The 19,784-nt window shown below is 36.5% G+C and overlaps 1 protein-coding gene across 2 annotated transcripts; it reads left to right on the top strand.

The window, feature by feature from the left end:
- The first annotated feature begins 5,023 nt into the window (after positions 1-5,023).
- On the top strand, positions 5,024-19,722 carry LOC124165610 (glycerophosphodiester phosphodiesterase 1). 2 transcript variants are annotated; one of them, XM_046543074.1, is made up of 5 exons: positions 5,024-5,506; positions 5,870-6,045; positions 6,415-6,679; positions 9,268-9,524; positions 18,082-19,722. In XM_046543074.1, exons 1-5 carry the CDS (start codon positions 5,123-5,125, stop codon positions 18,257-18,259), a joined length of 1,260 nt encoding a protein of 419 aa, XP_046399030.1. In that variant the 5' UTR covers positions 5,024-5,122; the 3' UTR covers positions 18,260-19,722. The 2 variants fall into 2 exon arrangements, with proteins under 2 accessions (XP_046399030.1, XP_046399031.1); XM_046543075.1 differs by having other exon boundaries at positions 17,438-18,096.
- The last annotated feature ends 62 nt before the right edge of the window (positions 19,723-19,784 follow it).

Raw genomic sequence — 19,784 nt, 5'->3', positions numbered from 1 at the left:
ATTTGTGTAATGCTCTCTAGTTCACTCTTATTAGCAGTTGGTTTTTGCTGCCACAATTCAGGGGTCCAGGTTCGAATCCTGGTGAAGGTAAATTAATTTTCCTCACTGTATTCAGTTCATCTGCACCATTTCCTCCTTATTTATCTCACCCAGAAACATAGTCAAACCTAGTTCACATCATCGTATGGAGAGATTTCACGTGTTCAAACCTTTTTATGACCATCCTAAAACTCACATCTCAAATATGTGAAGCCTCTTCACATAAACCACCTTCACAATCCAGAGTGATTGACAATAGGGTAGTTTCCTTCATCAAAGAAAACGAAAGGCATTGATTGCGATTCCTTACCCACCATTAGTGTATTCATAATACACAAATTATTTGGTTTTTGAAATACCGGTTTTGACGAATGGCAAGGGTCAAATTTTATCCTCATTTGAAAAAGGCCAGATTGGCGCCCATGCGATTCCACTCCATGTGACGTCACAGGGACCTAGTTTCTACACGAGAGGATAGGAGTTATACATCGTCTGAGGTTACCAATGCATGCATGAGGCACAGAGCTCAGGGAAACATGTCTTAATAATCACCTATTAAAACTGGCTTAGGTTGGAAAGTTTTCTTCGTTTGATAAGGTATTAATAAACCTTTTTTAAGCCAATCGCTACCAGCCAGCAAGGTACTCAGCTACCCGCTAGCATCCTGCATCCTATCAGCGCTCAGAGCCTCGATCAAGCCCTGGTGAAAATGAACTGTTCACGAACCGTTCAAGAAGCATTAAACGAAGTGTTCGGAACCTGTTCACTAAGTGTTCATGAACTGTTCGGGAACCGTTCATGGACTGTATTTTGGCCCATTGAACCGTGACGAACCGTTCCAATAAGCTGTTCAGCAGGCGTTTCCCAGCTGTTCATGAGGTGTTCAGCTGTTCATGGAGTGTTCTGTAACCGTGCAGGAAGCGTTACACAAAGTGTTCAGAACCTGTTCCCTAAGTGTTCATGAACTATTATTGAACCGTTCACGGACTGTATTTTGGCCCATTGAACCGTGACGAACCGTTCCAATAAGCAGGTGTTTCCCAGCTGTTCATGAGGTGTTCAGCTGTTCATGGAGTGTTCAGTAACCGTGCAGGAAGCGTTACACAAAGTGTTCAGAACCTGTTCCCTAAGTGTTCATGAACTATTATTGAACCATTCACGGACTGTATTTTGGCCCATTGAACCGTGACGTACCGTTCCAATAAGCCGTTCAGCAGGCGTTTCCCAGTTGTTCATGAGGTGTTTTCAGATGTTCGTGAAGCATTCTTTTAACTGTACAGGAAGCGTTTACCATAATATCAATGATGATTAACATCTCTAAGTGTAGGTCTGACAATAATAATTGTGTAAATAACAATTGTGAGAATAATATGCAAAATTGTTTACCAACATTTCGATATATTCCTTATACCTTATTCTGGGCTATGAATGATAATGGTTACATTAAATTGATACATGAATAGGCAAGGGCGAATCCAGGATATTATTCTGGAAGGGGCAAATGGGTGTGACAGGCAAACAGTCTTCTCATATTTGAGATTTAAAGGGTAACAATATGCATAGAAAAATTACTGTACAATATATTTTCTTTATCTTAACAAGATACTTATTAATATAAAATTACGGAAATGATTGAGACTCCCAATTAAACAAAAATAATACTAAAAATCTTGTCTATTTTTCAAGCGTCTGGGGAGGGGGGGGGGGGGGGCAGGTGCCTCCCACCCCTAAATCAGCCTATGCATAAAGGAATGAAAGGTTATTACAATGTTTTGTTACAATAAAAGAATATATGTAAATAGAATTCAATTTTACATACATAATATGCCAAAATTCTTGTCTCTTCTTTTACATTTGTGTACAATTGAATTCTTTCTGTATATTTTGTGACCTACAATCCAAGACATTAATCATCATTGGTATAATTGTAAATACTTCCTGTAAAGTTAAAAAGAATGCGTCATGAACATCTGAAAACACCTCATGAACAGCAGGAAAATACCCCATGAATAGCTTATTTGAACAGTTTGCAACGCCAAAATTCACTCCAAGAACGGTTCCCCAACAGTTCATGAACACTTCTGCTACAGTTTCTGAACATTTCGTGTCACACTTTTGGAATGGTTCTTGAACAATTTATTTTCACCAGGTATGCAACCTTTATCATTCATAACAATTGTATATCATTCTCAGACCTATACACCAAGACATTAATCATCATTAAATAATTGAGGTCAAGAAAAAGAAATCCATTTAATAATACCAGTGCTTGATCAGGAAGCTGTGGTAGATATGTTTACAAACTGTAGCTAGGCTGAACTGAAGTGTTGCATACCAATGAAACTAAACTGTTCAGGAAGAGCTCTCAAGTCTTTGGGAATTAAGATATTCAAGCTTCTGGGGTTATTTGCAGTACTTTCAGTTATTGTCCAAGCTCAGGATTGTATTTGAAAGTCACACATTCCCCAGTGAGAAATGGGTGGTGGAATCCACGTGGAACCCACGTGGAGAATTAACGTGGATACCACGTGTTTTTGGTCGTGGAATCAACGTGGAACCCACGTGGAAATTTGGTGGAAAAATTAAAACAGCAGTTGGTGCTGTCCTAAAACCATTAAAACCTCGACCACTCTATATCTAAACCTTCTATATATGTGTCTACGATTTTTCATGTGCTCTCATGGCTGCCTTTCCACGAATTATATATAAATAGAATGTGCGATACATTTTCACATAATTAGCGTGGTTTCAGGGTGATAAATGACGCAATGTCACCAGAGAGTTAAGTTCCACAAATTAGAAATTCTGTTTAACATTTTATGATAATCACCACAAATCCACTTGAAATCAACGTGGATTCCACGTGGGTCCAACCACTCAATATCCACCACCACCAAATATCCACCACTCAACGTGGATTCCACGTGGGTTCCACGTGGATTCCACCACCCATTTCTCACTGGGTCACCACTTTATTTACTTTGCTCACATTATTGTTGTAAATGCATAGCAACCTCAAAACATTTGTACTTATAATTGCCAAATTGGTGTAATGAGGGTAATATATATTTACACTTTTATTAAAACTGTCAATGTAAATATATATTACCCTCATTACACCAATTTGGCAATTTTTGCGTATTTCACCAATAACTCACCATAAACATTCACTCACAGTTAAAGCCCTTTTGAATTTTTGAACATATTAGCCCTAATTTTAAATGTCTTCCCTTATAATGCACTCATTCATGTTTCTTTTAATTCATGCTTATCATTTATGCAAAGTAGTGAATCATGAATAGCATTAATTAAATGTTACATTTAGTAACTGTGGAAGAAATGGGTTGGGCTATTGAATTTAATAATCTGTTCAGGAAGCGTTCTTGGCCAACTGTGCTGAAGCCGTGCACAAGACGTTCCATTCGTGGGCAGTTTGTGGGTACCAGGTTAGAGTGTGTGAACTCCCAAACACTTCATAAATGGCCTAGGAAATTTGTCAAGTTCTAAGTCAATATATGATCCTAATTTTGCTTAGAAAATTATGAACACAATGATGGTTGTTTTCCTTAATTCGTGGTGATATGTTAATGATCATCAATTATGTAAAATAGTGAATCATGGCTAAATTATTTCATTTAGTAATTGTGGAGGAGATGTGCAGAACTAAAATATCTGTTCAGGAAGCGTTCATGTCCAACTGTGCAGGAGCCGTGCACAAGGCGTTCCATTCATGGGCCGTTCGTGGGTACCAGGTTAAAGCATGCGAACAATTCCCAAACACCTCATGAACGGCCCAGGAAATTTTCCAAGTTTTAAGTCAATATCTGATCCTAATTTTGCATAGAAAATTATGAACACAATGATGGTTGTTTTCCTTATGATTAATTACGTAAAATAGTGAATCATGGATAAATTATTTCATTTAGTAATTGTGGAGGAGATGTGCAGAACTAAAATATGTGTTCATGAAGTGTTCATGTCCAACTGTGCAGGAGCCGTGCACAAGGCTTTCCGTTCATGGGCCGTTCGTGGGTACCAGGTTAGAGCGTGCGAACAATTCCCAAACACTTCATGAACGGCCCAGAAAATTTGTGAACCGTTTGCACAGTACGTGCACAGCTTACGAACAGTTAAGGGAACAGTTCATTTTCACCAGGGAGGTCACCTCACAAGGCGGGAGTGGGAACCAGAAATGCGTCGCACGGACTTTTTCCCATCATTCCTACTTACGGGTCGCATTTTCGTGCGCTTGAAAATTTTCACTTTTCATTTAATCGCGAAAAATAGATATCGTCATTTAAAAATCTAAAAGCGTGAAATACGTACTCCAGGAGTAATAATCTTTCGATTTAGGCAATAAAAAAATAATAGGAAACCACCCTATTGGCCAAGAAGGGGAAGTGAAATCCACCTCTACCCCTAGAAATGGACGTTGCTTCAGCCTTTCATCCGAGGTAATGATTTAAAGGGGGTGCCTGCTTATCATCTACGTCACTGCTGTGATCATAGAGACACAAAACTACGTTCAAGAGGTCTTGAAAAAAATAAAAAGCAATTCTATCAAGTATGATTATAGAACACTTCGTTAATTTATCGATAAAGAGAGACTGGGTTACATAAATATAACTAAAAAGATTGATTATGACAGCGGCAAATACCTCTCATGACAACTGAACTCACAAGAACATTGTGGTGAGACAATATTTAACATTCGGGTACCCGCAGAAAATGTATAAAATGGCAAAAACCTTCGCGTAAAGCTTAATATAATTCTAAGCACTTCACTTTTTATTACTATAAATTAAAATAAGGTATTTACTGTCTGTTTTACGAAATAGCTTCAACATTAGGCTAATTATTTTTAGCGATGAGGCCACGACACAAGAAAATTGAGCGTTCAGAAGTCGCGGTGTGCATCGTTTATCGGCGACAGTCGAAATGCTGGGAATATTTCGACCAGAGAACATCAGTCGATCCAAAACTTTTGGTCGATCTCTCTGCGGGATGCTTCGATAACATTGGCGGCTCAGCGATATCCGAAATCCAAATATTTTGAAAGAGCATTTGAAACTAATTGTTGGATATGGCGCAGAGTGTTAAGTGGGCTGTGGGAACTTGTTTCATCGCATGGATGTATATTTATGGTTTTCTATTGCTATGTTTCGACACTCTTGCCAGTTCATTTCCTCCAACATTATTGGGCTCAGTCATCCTGTTCGTGGCATACCATTATCTGAAATTGCCACCGCCTGACGATGAACAAGTTGAACTGTTGCTAGGCCGTGATCCTTGGCTGGATGATAATAACGAAATTACTGCATTGGAAAATTCTACTTCAAATGAAGAATCTAGTGGTGATAGCGATAAAACTGATAAGGGTGAGAAAATTCTTCGGAACTTGAAAGTAATTGCTCATCGTGGTGCAGGTCTGGACGCCCCAGAAAACAGTATAGCTTCATTTCGTAAGGTAAAAATAAAAAAATTTGTAATACACCTGCGTTTATCATCTCATTTTTATCGCTTTCTCACTCGAGCTTCACTATTTTACGTAGAAGTTAAATATTTTTGTTATTCCTGCGTTGGTAGATTCACTAAGTGGTTTGAGCTTGGCCCTGGTGCACCAAAGCCTAATTAAGTCGAATTAAGCTTGTCCATTCGCGCTCTTACTTGTTTGCGATTTGTATGTGGGCGTGGCAATGAGATAGAATTGAAAGTACCGGGCCGCCTGTAACCTGGAATATTTGGCTAAATATAAATAAAAAAAACCTCTCAACCATTAACATTGCCTTGAATTGTCAGTTTTGTAGAAATTATTGCATTTTTGTTTCAGTGCAAAGACAGAGGCTGCAATGCGGTGGAATTTGATGTCTCTCTTACTTCTGATGGAGTCCCTGTTATCTTCCACGACCGGTTCGTAGATCGTGTGAGTGATGGAAATGGAGAAATATCATTAATGACGCTTTCAGAAGCACGTAAATTGGACATCTCTCACAAGCATCCATTCAGGTGAATAACTCTTTTAATACCTATTGTTGTACCGCTGGAGTACTGGGAGATGAACTGGTTCTTTGCAAGAAATCGTAATCCGTATATCCCATTTCTTAAAACTAAGAATTAAACCGTTCTCACATATATGTTAAATGTAATTTTGTGCACCTGGTGTAAATTCAGTGCTGGCTTTGTATCTCTGTTTCTTTCGGTGTACATGTTGCAAGAGACATGTCCTATGTACACCTTCATTATTCAGTGCTTCCCTCATGGTATAACACAATTTATCTAGGGAAGAGCAGATACAGCTTTTCCTAAAATACAGCATGTGACATGTGGAATTCCTAGTGCTGACCATAATATTTATTGATATGATGTCATTTTTAGAGAATGGTACAAAGGAGAACGGATACCAACCCTGGAAGAAGCTGTTAAAGAGTGCCTCTCCCTGGATCTCACTATGTTCATTGACATCAAAGTGAATGATGTCAGAACTGTCCCTCACATTTTGGGCTTGTTCGGCAAAGAAGTGAAAGCTGGAGATTTACCTGGATTAGTATCAACTCCTGCTAATGTTTGGATGCCACCTTCTGGGACAAATATGCACTCCAAGGCTATTGTTACTACATTTCATCCTTACCTGATATACTTGGTAAGTTATTGCTTTGGGGATGGTTATGAGAACCATTAACAGTGGCGTAGCCAGGGAGGAGGCTGGGGGTCAGAACCCCCCCCAAATATATAAGAATACACCTATTTTTCTTCATAATAGTAAACAAAATATTGAAAAATCATGAATTTGCAAAATATTTCTAGTTAATATAATGAAGTTTTTTCGATTATGAAAAGTGTTAAAATTAGTTTAAAACCCATTACATAGTACCCATTTCCCCCCCCCCCCCTCCTGGTTTTGGACCCCCCCAAATGAAATTCCTGGCTACGCCACTAACCATTAAGGTGATATTCTTGCTGTATGTTAAAATATGATTTTTGCAATGAACATCTTCCCTTCTTTATTGGTCTTATTCAGAATCATTGAGCAGGAGAATCAAACAGTGCATCGTAATGCAGAGGCCAATGAAGCTTTGTATTCATTTTCACTGAAAATTGTTTATTATGGGAACTTCCAATCTTATTGGTGTAACGAAATCATTTTCTGTGGATCATCACATGGCTTTCGCAGAGTTTTTGCAATTAAAAAAAGAGGTATTAGCTATATGTATAGCAAAAGTATCCCTACTTGCAAACCATATTTTAAACAACTAAACTTCCTTATGTTACCTCCCCTGTATAGCTTCTACTTTAGTATTAATGTAAAGGATAATTTGAAACAGCTCACCACCAATGCTCAAGTGCATGCATATTTAACTCGACATAGTGAGGATGTATATATGTGCTGCCACTCAACTGGAATGTACAACATCCCCTTTCAAATGGCCACATAAGTGTATACGTAAGTGTTACCTCTGAGCATTAAAAATACTCCCTTGAGAGCTACATTTTAAAAATAAGCTGAAACTTTTTCTGTTGGAAAAAGTTAACTTAAGTGTTAATGAGTTTTTTGAGGAGTGTTCTCTTCACAAAATAAGTTGATTATTTTTTTGTTGCATATATGTGTCATCCTACACTTGTCCTACATTTTACTATGTAATATCCGGGGACCACTAATTAATCATATCATGTCACTGTCCAATGTTGAGATAGTGCAGATGCTTACATGTGTAGGCAACTCATTGAGAACTTTGTCGGCATAAAAACCTGTTACAAACTTGGGAATAGCTCTATCGTCCCTGAATTAATTTTCGTCAAACTAAAATGAAATAATCTGCAAAACTGCCCAAGTCATCACCAAGTGTTTTGGACTTGTTTATATTGTGGTTTCATAGATGAGGGAAATGGGAAAATAAGGAGAAATTAAAGCTTCAGAGTTTCTTTTCCATTTATCCTTTATTTCTTTTCAATGTTTTAAGTTTGCAAACTGTACTTTTAGATCAAATAGATAGATCGGGGAGAGGCTGGTGGCCCAGTGGTCTGAGGGTTAAGCTATTGATCAGAGCATCCTGGATTCAAAACCCAGGTGAAACCTTAAGACATCCCTAAACAGAAATCCGTACAATGTCAATTGGCCAGGGAAAGGTTTGGCTACCCTGAATGTTTAATATTCTATGCCTGAGGCATAGTCTGGAGTGAGCTCTACCTTCAACTATCCAAACCCACCTTTGAGTTAAATCTCTGAATGATTCATAGATAGAAACAAGCAACAGATTTGAATATGATGTCAATAAGAATCTTCTTAAGACGTTGTGTACGGATGGCAAGAATTCTCGTCATTTTTTTCCCGAACGTTCCGGACGGATGACGAAGATTCTCGTCATTTAGGCACGTTAAACTAAACAATTTTAAATCGTACAATACTTATTCATTAGTACATTTTCAGTTGTTGTTCGTTATTCAAAATGAATTAATTCATCATAACGTTTGATTGGGTAAAGTTATATTCTAAACATTAGCTTTTTAACCATGTTTAAACCAAAGGCATTATGCCTTTATAGGAGCATATTTCCAATCTCAACACCTCCACCCAGAATCGGCATTCCTAGGAATTAAAATACCCTGGTACGCAACGTGTTAACATAAAGCTGTACTTTAGGAAGTTTCAACTTATTTGTGAGTTTTGAGTTTTTAAACATCTACATCTATATAATACCCCGCAAGCCGCCTAAAAGGCGTGTGGCAGGGGGTGTTAGGACACCAGCCGTTTACAGCTAATAAAAAAAAAAAAAAAATGAAGTACTCTAACGAGGTTGGTACTAGCGTTTATTAAAGTCCTTTATGGTGCGGGGGAAAAACGAATTCCCATATCTATCCGTTCGGCAAAACATCTCTCTTAATTTATCGCTTCTATCGGACCTGGAAATATAGTGTGGCTCTAATATTATGTTCTCTGTGTCGCTCTTAAAGATATCCATTCTCCATTGTTCAAGCAATCTAAGCCTAGCACGCAGCCTCCGAGTCTCCAATGGCTCCCAGCCTAATTCGCTTAACATCTGGGTAACGCTGTCTGTACGCCCGTAGCAGTTTTTGACGAAACGTGCAGCCTTCCTTTGTATTTTATTTAGTTCGCGGATTAAGTCTTTCTGCACAGGATTCCATGTGCTCGCTGCATATTCAAGGTGCGGTCGGATGAGAGCGAAATAGCACCTTTCTTTCACTTTCTCATCCGTTCTTCTGTTCTTTCAGATACGTCGTGCTGATCCCCGCATTGCATGCACTCTTGGCTGGCGTCCATTTTCAATTTCAAGCGTGTCTTACTCTGCATCTGCTGCCCTTGGCCCAGCGGGTATGCACGGCTGCACAAGACCCCAGTACAGTGGAATGTTCACCAATTTGGGTGCCAGGATTATGGATGAAATTGTTGGTTGGTGTTTTCAACGTGGGATACCCTATCACCTTCTTGGCCTGTCAGGGTTGCTCATACACAAAGATTTTCTCTCACCGTGAGTATATATTGTTGTTCTTTCTGCAATTTTATTATTTACAGTGGAACCTCGTTAAAGCGAGTACAGGCTATAGCGACACTTTCGCTATTACGAGAGATAGCCGATGCACCGTCAATTGACCCTATAATAAGAGTGTTAAAAAATTCGTTTTTACGAGACCCTTTCGGCGTTGGCTCTCGCCATAGCGAGGGTTTCACCGCCGGAAGACGACTCCTTAACCTCTGTAACTGCTAGCGATCTGTTAGAAATGAAGTTAATGGAGTGCTCAGTCTCAAATTTATGTGGTAAACTGTCGTTCGATAAATATAAATATTGATGAAACAATGCTTTGCATGATTTTTATTCAGTGTGGCGCTTATAAATTGTTTGAATAGTTAGTCGTTATTTGAGTAAGGAAATTTAGTGATGCAAAAAAACATCGCCTTTCGTCTGGATTTATGCTTACGTTTATCGGATAGATGTTTATCTGTCGCCGCACCACTCCTGTTCCTGTATATCTGTTCGCAACAGGTTTATTGGCTATTATTTGCTTCACCTCCGGTAAAGCGACAATTCGCTATAGCGAGTGTTTATTAGTGCACCGTGGGGTGTCGTTATATCGAGGTTGCACTGTAATATATCTTTATAGAGAGGAATATGTTTTGTTAATGAGAACAATATCTATTAACTTATGGTATGAAATGATTTTACTCTCATTCTGAATTTTTTTATTTGGGCAATATTTCGATTTTTGATTTGATAAAGATTTCTTCTTGGCATCTAGCCCCATGTTACTTTTTGAACTGCATCAACATTCTGTATCAATAGTGAGACCTAATTTCTTCAAATTCTGGGGAAGAAAAAATTGGACCTAAAATTATATTGGTTCGAATTAAACATACTTCCTAAAAATAAGAAAAATATATTCTTTTATAGTATCTAAATTACTGTAATGCAGTAGGTATATTTTATGATCAAGTACTAACAGAGTGAGTTAATCATTAAAATTTAAGTTCAGGAAAAAAGTGATCATTATAATATTCATTACCATCCTTTCCCAAAGCACCAGTCAATGTAACATTTGTAGAGTGATTTTCCTGACCTGGTGACATCAGTGCCATGACCAAACCAGACAGCAAAGCTAATTACACCTTGAATTAGAATGAGTGTGACCTTCAACCAATTTTTCCAACCATGAAGAAATGGTACCTTATATTTGGAAATTCTTTATGGCCGTTTTATGCGTGGCACGTCATTGTGCAATCTGACGTATGTACGAAGGCACAATCAAAATTGCATTGTATAAAGTGGTGAATTGCTAGAACGCATGCGAGAATGCGTGGATGCGAGATGGAAAAATAGCCCGTTCTAATTTCGAGCTCACATTCTCACAATTTCAACAATTATTTTTCCTGATAGATGTCGCTGTGGTAATCATGAGTATTATTCAGATTATTCTCTGGGAGGGTTGAAAGGTGGGTAGAAGATATGTATCATGAGGAGGTCAGCATGCATGCAGGTGCCATTCTTAAGCTCTTGCAGACTGATCCCCTTTGATAGTAGATTAGAGGAAGGTCTCATTGTTGGTAAAATTTAGGGAAGCCACCTCGCAGCGGCAGTCATCCCTTCTTCTCTATTAAATTGTTCATCATTAACCTTGGGGGAGATAAGGCAGGAGATGATAAGATTAGATGATAAAATAAGAGACCACTGAAAGCTGGTCATTGACTTAAAGAGAACAAAAAAGCAAAGAATGATTGGAGGCTTTCTTGGCGTATAGAATTGTGGCAAGTCACTCAGGATTTCCACCTAGTCAGGTTCTCCAACTCTTATCTCGGCCGATGTTTCGATGAACGAGCTGTCAATTGTTATCAGGACGATGATGCCCTGATGATGATGGACAACTCGTTCATCGAAACGTCAGCCGAGATGGGGTTGGAGAACCTGACCCGGTAGAAATCCTGAGTAACCTTCCACAAAAAACAAAGTGTGACAGAAGGAAAAGCATCTCTATTGAGGTATTTGCAGTGGAGTTAGCAGATACAGGTGTTTGGCATGGCAGATGCATGAACATATGACCAATATGCCAATTTTATGGGTTACTCACTGTTAAATAGCTCAAGGTCATAACCAATATAGTTTTCTTTTACATGAGCAATGCTTATCTTGGAAATTGAATTGATATGCTTTTTTTTCCTTTGATGCATACAAGATCCTTCAAGATACAAAGTAGGGCACTTTTTTAAGTTATTGTTATCTGGTGTTGTTTTCATTAGATTACACTAGAAGACATGATCACAATTTCAGATAAGAATTGGTAACGAGTAAATTCATGATTGAATTCATTCGAGTTTTTTGCCATGAAAAAGAAGATAAACAGGTGTCTGACTCTACCTGTTAGTTTGGTATTGAGTCTTACAGGGCTTTACTTCTCACAAAATCTGTCATTATGTGAACTTCTGTCCAGATTTGGATGCTTAACTTGTTGTAAAAACATTATAATGCCTAGAGAAAGGTCAAAAGGCAAGTTATGTTTTTTATATAATATGAGGAGTTAAACAGCAGTTTTAGCATAAAAAAAATTTAGAATGAAGGATCAAAAATGCAATTTTTACTGTTTCTTTATGTTTTATTAGATATTGTAGCTGTCAAAATCTAGAATAAAGTAAAAACAAGTTTGTCTTCTGTTTATTTTTTTCATTTGGAGGATCAAACTTCCGCACAATTTGTATCAAGTCAACTAAACAACTGTCTTCGGCATCTGGCCATTTTTCTTGCACACCAAAATTGTAGATCTTTGTCCTCAACTTTTTCCGCACATTGTGTATGTGGGATAGTTTAACCCCTCAAGCGTGTGCGATGCAGCATATGTGTCTTCGCTATTCCAGTCCTATAGGGTGCTTTAATCGTAGGTATTTAAATGTCCCAGGGTGCTTTCATTCGGAGACACTGAAGCTTTTGTGCAGACATTAAGTAAAATATTTTTAGTGTCATAATCTCTCACCGAAAAAAATTCAAAAAATTATATTCGCTTAAGTATTGTTTGAATTTGATAATTATTAATATGTACATACAATTTTTATAAATTGTAAAATATAAGTTGAAAAGGATTGAGTACCAAGAAATAGTAACTGAGGTTAATTACCATTGCTTTTACAAAATTGCAATCAGTATCTACTCAGACTCTCATTATTACGAAGTTCTTATGAATGTATCTTTTAGGAATCATCAAAAAAACATTGTTTGTCAAAATTTCTTGTCTCTTTAATATTCCGTGCTTAAAGTTACACAGCAGAATAGCATCAAAGCCATGTTTGTAATATACGTGATTAATTAATGCTAGGGATATCCGGATTGGATACCTTGGATCAAAATATCCACAGATATTGCCCTTCACTGGACACTTCGCATCCAAATTCGCTGAAGGAATCGGATCTGAATCCGAAATTTTGAATTTATACTTCAAAAAAATTCATGCTAAATTTACAAAGGGATTGAACAATCATCAGGAGAATCTCAACACCATAGGATAACAACCGCATCAAAAGTGACTGCGTCGCTAATTAAAAAAAGAAAGCACTCTTGGCCCTCCATCTTCCCATGCCTCTGATTTTTTTTTCCTTTCGGAGACCACACAGTTCATAAATCATTATCTTTGAAGGAAAATATCAAGTTACATTAGAACAATAGAAGCGGTTTCATCCCTACCCCATCTCACCTGCTTCAATTCTTCATTTCAGGAGAACAAATGTTAGGTGAGTGACTTACTGGAATAGGTGGTATTACTTATATTGAACATTAACTGATGACTTCTTGAATATTAACCCTTTGAGTGCGGATGGCATAGCATTGATGCCCAGCGTAGGTCCTGCCAACGGGCGGGTGGCATCACATTGATGCCACGCCGGCCTATGTCCTTCAATCGCTCCCTAAGCTCCTCCGCTCTGTTCTATCTACTCTCATGATGGTTTTCCGCACACAAAATGGATTAGGCTACCTGCATATGCCTTCCGTTTTTGAAAAATAGTTTATATTTTTTGAGTAAATTTTTTTTACATCTATGGAGTACTTTTTTATTTGTAAGATTTTTCGCCATTACAAAAAAATTTAAATGTGATATTTTCTTTACTTTTCTGTATATTTGTACTAAGTGTTGCCACATTTGAAGGTTATTATTTTCGTTTTAGTCCTATTAAAATTTTTCAAACAATATTTCCTTTCATCTCATTGACGAAAAATATTTTCGTATTTCAAATTACGGTCACTATACCTACACACGCTAAACACAGTTGAATAATCTGTTGCTGTTTTTATTAATGTTTAAACTTAATATTTACATAATGCTGTTATAACTCCTAGCATTCTTCCATAATATATTTGCCACTCATTTTCTGAACGATCCTTTCAATAGGGGTCTGATTATAATGGCTACGGAAGAAGAAATAGAGTTTTCGACTTTTTTTCATTTATTTCGTATGAGTTTGTTAAAGTTACTAGGTGGGAATAATTACGACCACCAATTCGTTATTCATGGGAAATAATGAAGGTTCTAGGGAAACTTTTATATTTTTTCCGTTTTGAAGGAGAAATTAGAATTGGGGAAATCCTTGGGGAAAAAATGATCGAATTTCGGGGCTCAAATAAAAAAGTCGTTTTCCGTCACTGCGGAATAGACTACAAGTCGCTCTGTGTCGCCTGTTATCTCTATTTTTAGAAGTATTTTTGCCATTCTTATTAGAAATCCATGCAACTATTCTGTTGTGTGCATGTCGTAGAAAAGGTCAGCTCTTCCTTCTCAGTTTTTGCGACTCTCGTTATTAGTACAGTCTCTCCTTCGGACATCTTTTGATTGCGTGCATTTTCACTCCTCTGTAGTAATTTTCTTCTAATATTACCGTATGGCCTTTTTCCATTGGACATTTTGGTATTTTACATATATTTAGCCACTTACGTGGAATATGGGAGACATCTTCATTTTTAACTTTATTCCTATTTTCAAACCCCAAAGACCGTTTATGTATCAGCCTTTGGTCAACTAGGCTTAGAATATCTCCTCGCAATAAAACTACCTCTGGCACAATTTACTCAAGTGTATGCATGGAACACTGCATTGGGTCTTCTCCGCGTTTTTTTTTGACTTCGAAGCAATTTACATATTTTACTTCAACCAAATAGAGCTATTATAATCAGAAAAGAAAGTCAGCAAAATTTCTATGCGCAAAGAAACAATTATTTTTGGATTATTATACGTTGCCGTTTTATCTGGAGCATTCACGTTTAGATATTTCTTGTACGTCGGTTCTAAACTTTAACGCTTACATCTCTTTCTGACTGCAAAAGAGCAACCTCATTAGTCTTGTGCATTTTGTAAGTGTAATGTATTTTATTGTAGTATATTGTATAGGTGTTAACTGAGGTTTACGCTGAGGATGCAAGTATGTGGAGCTGGAGGAAATATTGTCGTCTGAAAGGCTTTGGTCCATATTGCCAATGCCTCTCAACATGCAGTTCTTCAAGGATAACCGAGCATAGGAATCTTACTCGTGGGGTATGGGAGACATTTTTGGTCCGATATACCTAATGTATGATTGTATGAAGTATTGTAAGATGGCCATCCATTCCAGATTATTGGAAAAGGTAGGAAAATATCTTCAATTTTTCCCTCCTTCACAGCACTTTTTCCCGAGACCGATTTCAACTAATTTTCCGTTGCATGCAGTTTGGCAGGAACCCTGGAGTAAATGATCCGATACCAAGAGACCCCTTGCATAAAATTCGACCCCTTTTGAAATTATTCACTCAAAGAATGAAAGAAATTTATTACACGTTTAAAGAACTCTGCTTCTTTAGTCCATGTTGCTTTGGCGTCACAAACGCGGCATAACATTATATATGCTTTCTGAGCCTAATGGCCTCGTGCAAGATGCTATAATTTACACTGGGGCGAAGGATCCTGATGTTGGAGGCAGGGGACATGCAAACAAAGTCGTGCGAAAATTAATCGATAGATTTCTCCTCTGTGGGCACAGTTTATATAGTCGCGTAGCCACGATTTTGAAATGGGGGGTTTTTGCCGGAGGTTTGAGGGCCCTTCTGGAGGGTGCAGGGGCCATTTTACCCATTTTTGGCACCTCAACAGGGGTTGTTACCCATAACCCCCCCTCCCGTGGCTTCTGTACTGAGTTTATACATGGAAAATTATAATCATCATAAAAATTATAATAATCTGTTCAAATATCTATTGAGTTACTCAAAAAGACACACCACTGAAACTCTAAGGACAAACAGAAGAAATAATCCTCCTCACGTCCTTAGAACGACTAAAGTGGCGAATCAGTATAACTCTGATGGTGTATGATGTGCAGATGTTCCAGGGCTGTGTTTGAACCCTTTTTTCAAAGAATTTCACAATTATTAGTTAATATTTTCAACATTAACGCAAAAGAAAATGACAAAAAGATAAAATAACTTTCATATGTTTGCATCCAAATCTAAGTTACTAGTAAATTTAAAAATTTAGATGTGAAAATTAAAATTCGAAAACTTTTATTTACCCAAAATTTGATGCATGGATAGTGGATGACATCTGAAAAATTATTTATCTTATTTTATAATTCAATTCCGCCATCATTTCAGAAATTATTTCAAGCTTCTTAGTTGCTATGTAAAAATATGTTGTCCGTCGTTTCTAATGTTTGTGTAACGGGTTGCATAAATATCCGGAGCATTTATCACATGGGTGCGGATGGCATCACTGTGATGCCATTAACAAATTGTTTAATAAATTGTCAAATTAATATAAAAATCCCTTTTTTATTGAAATTGTTTTCATATTTTCGAAAAACAAAGTGAATGCAGTGAAAAAAAATTCTCCGCCAATGTGAAACAACTCTGAGAAAATGTTACGCAATGAAAGGGTTAACATTAATCAATCAAGTTATTAGGTGCTAATTTCCAATACGTTCAGATGTTAAGTACTGAGCATTACCTTCTCATTCAATATAAACTGAATTTTAAATAACCTTAATAATAGTGATTAGCATCAATTAGTAGCAGATACTATCAATTTACGTAACGATGGAAAACACAACTGTAAATGATAATAATCCAAATTCATATTTATTGCAAACACTAAATGTAACATGCACCCTACGTTTTTTGTTTAGGCCGTAATGATTGTCATGAAGTATGTCACCATTTGAGTAACAATTCAGACTCAGTACAGACAGACAGTAATTGAGACTCAGATATGGACAGAGAAATTTATTTCCTTCTTATTAGTTAGCGAGAAAAACATTGTTTTAAAATTTTTTAATTTATAATATTATGTAAAAATAATTTGAAAGCTAATAAAAATGGTTGTTAATCAGTAAAAATATTAAAATGTGAACGTAAATCTTAAAAGCATTCCTTTGATTGTATATACCCAGAAGAAACAAGTAATTACTTCGTTTTTACAGCAGGAATTCTTATCTATCTTTATCTCAGGATCTTAAAAGATCCAAAGATTAAATTCGCCGATCCGGATACAAAAAAAATCCTGGATTCATCCCTAATATATACCCAATGTATAAAAAAAAGGGACATCGATTTGATTTTATCAGTAGAAGAATGTGGGTGATGCTAGGTGTGGTAGTTATATCCAAATTATTAATATGGTGATGCACAATAAGGAGATCATTTGGGGAACAATGGACACTTAAGTAAGGCTCCTAATGGCGAAAGAACCATAATTGATGCTCTTGGGCACAGTGCATGAGGAGAACTTAAATGTAGCACAATGATTTTAATGTAAATTGTAGATCCACCTATTTGCTGTTGCTTATCAGTGGAACTTTGTAATAAAGTTTTTTTGTAACAGGCGGGACTTGGACTGAGTTTCTTGATATTGTAATAACAAAAATTCCATAATAACGTTTCTTTTACAATAGATTGGATTAGCTGTTTTATCGGGACCAATGATTGATGTCATAAAAACGAGAACTTCATAATAAGGTTGTTTGTATTGAAGAGAGTCTACTGTATATACATGTGTATTTTTTTAATTTTCCATCGCTACAGAGTTTTTACTGATCAGTGCTTCATAAGCATGAGATCAAAATGTAAAGAAATGTGCAAATTCTCGATAAAAAATGTCACTAATTGTAAGCCAATTAACAAGCATGCCAGGATATATTAATTAGATTGAAGGAAATATTAAATTAAAAGTACTAAATGTATGATTTAATAAGACAGAGGTAGTGTCGGCACTAAAGATCTTAGAGGATAATAATATTGCTTTTCTACTTTAAATATGAAATGGACTTGTTCACCATATAAATGTGCTCTGATAGTAATTGGTGTTTGATGGTTACAGTAAGTTAAAAGTGAAGTCCTTGCTTTTTCCCAGCTAAAAAAAAATTACTAAAATTTTGGTTTTCAAACCTCAATACTAGGGACAGTACCTTGTGCATTGTGGAAGTATTGGTTTGCCACAATCAGCTAACAAATATGTAATTAACTAATTCTAAATTTTTCTTAATGCTTTGGTGATTGTAATACCTGGTAACAATTGGTGATCTGTATTTTTCTCAAGGGAAATGCTTCGCCAGTGGCGTGCAAAGGGTCTACGTATCATTGCCTGGACTGTGAATAATCCCACGGAAAAGCAATACTTCTCCAAGATTCTTAAAGTTGCATACATCACTGACACCCTGGATGCAGAGTCCAATCATAATTTACCCGATGGGTTAGACTTGGCCGCTACTAGATAGTGAACTCTTTCACCATGAATTGCTCAATTGCCCTTGTTTTTTGTGATTTATTTTAGGGTTTTGTGGCAATGAATTTTCCGGCCTGACCAATTTTGTATCAAATTACAGGGGTTTGTAAGTGATTTGTAATGGATTCCATTTTTAAGGCCATTTCTTGCCAAAATTGTTCGACAGTTAGAATGTAGTTGAGGAGGAGTGGTTAGCATTTGATTGTCTTCATGCATTTACCCCTATGTTGTAGCCATTGAGGATGAGAGCTATGTGGTTGTGTGTTGTGCAGCTAAAAGCGCTATAATATTTATAATGTTATGATATACATCTTGTATGAAATTTTGCACAGGATCTGTGTTTGGACAAGGCGGCTGTATCATTCAGCAGAGACTGCATTTAATGGGTAATTAATGTATATGTTGAATTAGATCCTTTGGAAGAATTCATTTGTCAGAATGCCAAATTACAGTACAAGTTAAGTCTTTGGTGCTTATTATGAATATTGCATGATTTATTTTACTCACACTAATCTTGTCTTTCACATAATATTTACAATTAGTGCTGAGAATAAATTCAATGTTTGAGGTTTGAAAAGTATCGTGATATCTAAAGAAATACAAATCTAATACTCAGGACAGTTATATTTAAGGTCATTTTGTTGACTTGTTTGTAATAATTATGATTTAGTTAGGCATTCAAAAAAGACTTAAATAATAGCTTTACTAGGATTGTTTCTAGGATAACAAAATTCACTTTCACCCATAAAATCTTGGGGCCATTAAATTTTTTGTACAAACAGGGTCATCTGTCAATAGCATTGATCTTGCTTAAATATGATATGCACAAAGTAAGTTGTTCTGAGAAACAATCATATGGTGCAGGAGCAATAAATTAGCACAAGTAATAAATAATAGCTCATCTTTATTTCGTCAAATATCAATCAATATTTTTTACCTCTTATTCTATTTTTTAAAGATTTTGTTTAAATTTACTGTCTCTCAAGCACAGCATTTCAGTTTTAAATGGTAATTTTACCCAGCCGCCTTGAATGTAGTCGCACAAAAAAGTTGGAAAAATGATGGAATTAGTTCTCATTTGACGAGATGTTCTATTGGAAGGGAGGTCTATTTATAATTTAACTCATTAATATTTAAATATTCTAATAACCTGGTTTTAACATATGAATTGGAACTAATGCTTAATTGTTTGCAATCCAAAGATTTTGTTTCAGAAACCCATTTATATTGCGTTTCTAATTTTTATACTTAATGTATTTCTCTTGTTTGTGGTCACGAGTGCTATGCTAAATCTAGTCGGAAAATGTTACCTTTACATATCACATCAAAATTTTGGTATATATTGTGACTTTTTCATTACTTTGGTTTGATTAATGATGTATTTGTGTTTATCATTGCCCATAAGCAGCTAAGGTGAACTTGGATTGAATAAAATGTACAAATTCATAAAAAGAACTTTATATTTATTCACTGAAATTGCCTCATGTTTTATAATTCGACTCCGTAAGCTCTTGTTC

This window comes from Ischnura elegans, chromosome 9 (genome assembly GCF_921293095.1).
Source record: "Ischnura elegans chromosome 9, ioIscEleg1.1, whole genome shotgun sequence".
Lineage (NCBI taxonomy): Eukaryota > Metazoa > Arthropoda > Insecta > Odonata > Coenagrionidae > Ischnura > Ischnura elegans.
Note: the sequence above shows the minus strand (reverse complement) of the source record. Positions and strands in the feature narration are given on the sequence as shown.